The sequence below is a fragment of the Dryobates pubescens genome, chromosome 31, assembly GCF_014839835.1.
Source record: "Dryobates pubescens isolate bDryPub1 chromosome 31, bDryPub1.pri, whole genome shotgun sequence".
NCBI classification, from domain to species: domain Eukaryota; kingdom Metazoa; phylum Chordata; class Aves; order Piciformes; family Picidae; genus Dryobates; species Dryobates pubescens.
This window is the reverse complement of record NC_071642.1, coordinates 6,407,357-6,411,900: the sequence shown is the minus strand read 5'-3', so window position 1 is coordinate 6,411,900 and position 4,544 is coordinate 6,407,357. Positions and strand designations below refer to the sequence as shown.

Genomic DNA, 4,544 nt, shown 5'->3' with positions numbered 1-4,544 from the left:
CAGAGGGGCAGCACAGGAGGATGCTGGTGGCTGGAGGATGGAGGAGGCAGTGGTGAAGCAGGGTGTGCTCTACCTCCAGCTGCAGCAGACCTTTGGGAAGGTGAGGAGATGGCGGGGGGGGGGGGGCGCTGCTGGGTCCGTGGGGGGCTGGGTTGGGCTGTATAGTGGGGTATGGGGAGGATAATCCCAAGGGAACGTGCTGCTCCCACTCGTTAGGACTCCAACCATCTTTTAGCTCTTCATCACCACCCGCTGGAGTGGTAGGGATGGGCAGGAGGGTGGAAGGTGTTGGGGACACTCCACCAAGAGACACCCCCTCCCCAAAGCTCCCTCCCCGCCTCCCCAGCAGGGGCTCAGAGCTGTGGCATTAACAGCTGCAGCCCCAGAGCCCTGTGGCCTCAGTGGCTGATAGCAGCCAGGGTTTGGCAATGGCTCCGTTGGCACCGCACTTGGGCGAGAAGGGGAAGGAGCCACCCAGGTGTCTCGGGCAAGGTTTGCTCCCCATGGCCACTGGGCCTTCTTCTCCATGGCCACCAAGTCTTGCTCCCCATGGCCACCAAGTCTTTTTCCCTATGGCCACTCATTCTTGCACCCCAAAACCACTGAGTCTCGCTCCCCACGGCCACCCTCAGCTGAGGCTGCAAATGCCACAGGCAGGGTGGCAGGCAAGGTAGCAGGCAGGGTGGCAGGCAAGGCATCACCTTCCTGCCATCAAGACCACTGCCACCACACACCATGCCCACGACGGTGGAGGACAGGGCAGAGCTGTGGAGACTGAGGGCCACGGTTCAGCAGTGCCCTGGCAGGGCTGGGTTCAGCCTTGGGCTCCATGACCTCCTCCAAGCCCAAACCCTTCCATGATTCCATGATCCCGAGGGGATGAGAACTCCTGGAAGGTCAGAAGCAGAGCTGGCTGGTGCTGAGCTTCCACCCCTCTCGCTGCTCCTCTCTGCCCACAGCAGAAATGGAAGAGGTTCTGGGGGGTCTTGTACCGGGACAGCTCCTGCTCCACCGCTCGCCTGGAGCTCTTCGAGGGCTCCTCCCCACTGGCCCCGGAGAAGCTGCGGAAGGGGGAGGGCAGCAAGAAGCTGGTCAAGCTGAGCGACTGTGTGCACGTGGCAGAGGTCAGCAGCAATGCCAGCTGCCCCAAGGACACCACCCCCTTCCTTCTGGAGACCACAGACAAGAGGTACCTGCTGGCTGCTGCTGGCACCGAGGCCGCCATCTGGATCCAGCAGCTGTGTGAGCTGGCCTTCCCGGTAGGGACTGGGGCATGGCACTGGGAGCTGGGGGGGGGAACCCTGGCAGGGGGATACTGTGGCGTGACATGCTGGGGCAGGCCATGTTCTGCCCTCTGCTCACTTGCTGCTGTTGTTTGGCTCAGAGGAGCAGGGAGGAGCAGGCTGTGGGCAAGGATGGGCAGCAGACCTTTCTGGGCACCAACAGTGACTTCTCCATGGAGGAAAACTCTCTCTACAGCTCCCGGGGCAAAGGTAGGCACTGGAGGTTGGGGCAGGAGAAGGTTCTTTGGAGCTGAGGTTGCATGCACAGGAGGCAAGGATGTCCCTCAGCATCTCCTCTCTGGGGCTGCATGCACAGGAAGCAAGGATATCCCTCAGCATCTCCTCTCTGAGGCTGCATGCACAGGAGGCAAGGATGTCCCTCAGCATCTCCTCACTGGGGCTGCATGCACAGGAGGCAAGGATGTGTCCCTCAGCATCTCCTCTCTGGGGCTGCATGCACAGGAGGCAAGGATGTGTCCCTCAGCATCTCCTCACTGGGGCTGCATGCACAGGAGGCAAGGATGTCCCTCAGCATCTCCTCTCTGGGACTGCATGCACAGGAGGCAAGGATGTCCCTCAGCATCTCCTCTTTGGGGCTGCATGCACAGGAGGCAAGGATGTCCCTCAGCATCTCCTCACCCCCCTTCCCAAGACACTTTGGCCAGTTTTGCACCAGGGAGCAGCACATGCAGGCAGCACAGTGGAAAGTCTCCTCCCCATAACAGCCTCTTCCTGCCCTGTGGTTTGGCAGGGCCTGGCCCTTGCTCTGCTATCAGGCTGCTCCCACGTGGCTGGAGCCCCTCAGTCCTTATCGGCCGGACGCTGCCTGACCACTGCCCCAGCTGCTGGGTGTTGTGAGCCCCACAGAACCCCTCTGGGGTGTGAGGTGCAGCTCTGCTCTAGCAGCAAGGAGATCTGCTCCTTGCATCTGTTAAGTCAGAGAATCATGGAATTGTTTGGGTTTGAAAAGACCTCCAAGATCATTGAGTCCAGCCAGCAACCCAACACCACCACGGTCACCAAACCCTGGCCCCAAGTGCCATGGCCACAGGTTTCTGGAGCACCTCCAGAGGTGGGGACTCCACCACTGCCCTGAGCAGCCTGAGCCAGCCCTCAAGTGGAAGAAATTTGTTCCTCATGTCCAACCTAAACCTCCCCTGGGGCAGCTTGAGGCTGCTTCCTCTTGTCCTGTTGCTCATTCCTTGGGAGAAGAGCCCAACCCCCACCTCACTCCAACCTCCTTCCAGGGAGCTGTAGAGAGCAATGAGGACTCCCCTCAGCCTCCTTCAGGCTAAGCAACCCCAGTTCCTTCAGCCACTCCTCATAAGACCTGTTCAAAGACTTCTCCCTTTCCTCCATCCCCAGCTGGCTTGGAGCAGGCCTTTGAGGTGACAGTGAGGGCCACCGAGTCCTCCGAGCGCTGCCAGCTCCGGGGCCAGTTCCTCCTGCGGGCTGGAGAGGAGGCCTTGGAGCTGCAGCACTTCCAGACCTTGGAGCTCCTCTACCGCTGGCCCTACCGCTTCCTGCGGCGCTTCGGGCGGGATAAGGTAGGCAGGACGGGGGAAGGGTGGGCTGGGGGTGGGCTGTGGCCAAGGGGGGACCTGACCCTGCCCCTGCCCCTTCCCAGGTGACCTTCTCCTTCGAGGCCGGCCGGCGCTGCGCATCTGGAGAGGGCAGCTTCGAGTTTGAGACCCCGGAGGGCAACGAGATCTTCCAGGCCATCGAGGCTGCCATCAGCCTGCACCGGGGCCGGGCAGCCGAGGAGCCACGGCCGGGTGGCCCTGGGGACGATGCCGCCAGCTGGGCACAGGGGCACCAGGAGCCTGGCGCCGCCAAGCATCCCTCGCTGGAGCCCGGCTGGGAAGGGAGGGTGCCGAAAGCCAAGCCGGCCGCGACCCCGAGCGGCTGCCCTGGGTGTGGGGAGCCCTCGGGCACCTTCCTGTCCTGCCGCGGTGCCGATGCGCCCCACGCCGAGCACTGCACCTCCCCGCGCCGGGCAACCCCCCAGGTGCCGGAGAAGAGCTGGAGGCAGGAGGCTGCGGCCGGGGGGGCTGCTGAGCCCGACTACGCCGTCCCCTTCGACACCATCGCCAAGAACCTCATGGCTTGCCAGCTGGGCAGCTTGGGCCAGCACCCCAGGAAGGTCTCTGACCCTGTCTATGCCAGCATCAGGGAGGCAGCGGGGCAAGAGGGCAGCCAGCCCCCACCCCCTCCCAAGCCCTACCACATCTACGACGAGCCCGAGGGGCTGTCCCCTCACAGCGTCTACGACGAGCCCCGGGAGGTGACGGGGGAGGCTTGGAAGCTCCAGGCGGCCCCAGAGGAGCCCAGCGGGCACCAGTACCCCTACAACCCCCAGCGGGACGACTACGCCGTGCCCAAGAGACCTGTCCCGCTCCGGCAGCCCTTCCCGCTGCGGGGCAAGGAGTGGCTGGGGGACGCCGACTACGACAACGTGGCCCCCAAGCTGGCAAAGAAGAGGAACCTGCAGTGATTGGGGTGAGGAAGGAGAGGAAGAGAAGACCACCCCCGGCCTGCGGCTGGCAGCACCCCCTCACCCCAAGCCGTCCCCTCTGCAGTAGAGCCGAGACCCCCGCTCCCCGCAGCGCAGCGCATCCATCCGTGGCTGGAGGGGACCAGACGTCCCTTGGGAGGTGCGGGGCACATCTGGGCAGCTGTGGAGCCGCCAGCCGGGATGCTCCCACTGGAGGGCACTGTGGGCCCGCAGGACGGGCAGGCAACTGGTTCCCCCACACCCGCAGCCCTTCTGCTCGCATCCCAGACGCCTGAGGGCCAAAGCCGGGCAGGATCGGCCCCCAGGTCCCCTGCTTCTCGCCCTGACGAACTTCGGAGAGCCCGGCGCTGCGAGCTGTGGATCCTCCTGTGTCTTCCTAGGGATGCAGATCCTGCACTCGGGATGCGGGTGGACGATGCACAGCCCTGGAATGCTTCACCCAGCACTGGTTGGTCCTTAGGGATGCACATCCCGTACCATGGATGCATCCAGATGGTGCTGAGCTCCGGGACATTCATCCCATGCTGGCTGCTGATCCACGGTCCTATGGATGCACATCCCACAGCATGGATGCAGCCAGATGGTGCTGAGCCCATGCAAGTCCATCCTGCACATCCCTAGGGATGCACATCCCATCTTATGGATACAGCTAGATGGTACTGAGCCCATGCAGGTCCATCCTGCACATCCCATCTTATGGATACAGCTAGATGGTACTGAGCCCATGCAGGTCCATCCTGCACATG

The 4,544-nt window shown here is 63.3% G+C and overlaps 1 protein-coding gene across 1 annotated transcript; it reads left to right on the top strand.

Moving 5' to 3' along the window:
• On the top strand, window positions 1–4,011 carry DOK2 (docking protein 2). The gene is made up of 5 exons (XM_054174842.1): window positions 1–100; window positions 963–1,259; window positions 1,385–1,493; window positions 2,649–2,830; window positions 2,911–4,011. Exons 1-5 carry the CDS (start codon window positions 38–40, stop codon window positions 3,775–3,777), a joined length of 1,518 nt encoding a protein of 505 aa, XP_054030817.1. The 5' UTR covers window positions 1–37; the 3' UTR covers window positions 3,778–4,011.
• Window positions 4,012–4,544: the final 533 nt, after the last annotated feature.

Coding starts and splice junctions, on each gene's coding strand:
- DOK2 (XM_054174842.1), top strand. CDS start 38: ATGGAGGAGGCAGTGGTGAAGCAGGGTGTGCTCTACCTCCAGCTGCAG. Junction 101..962: donor TGCAGCAGACCTTTGGGAAG/GTGAGGAGATGG, acceptor TGCCCACAGCAG/AAATGGAAGAGGTTCTGGGG. Junction 2,831..2,910: donor GGCGCTTCGGGCGGGATAAG/GTAGGCAGGACG, acceptor GCCCCTTCCCAG/GTGACCTTCTCCTTCGAGGC.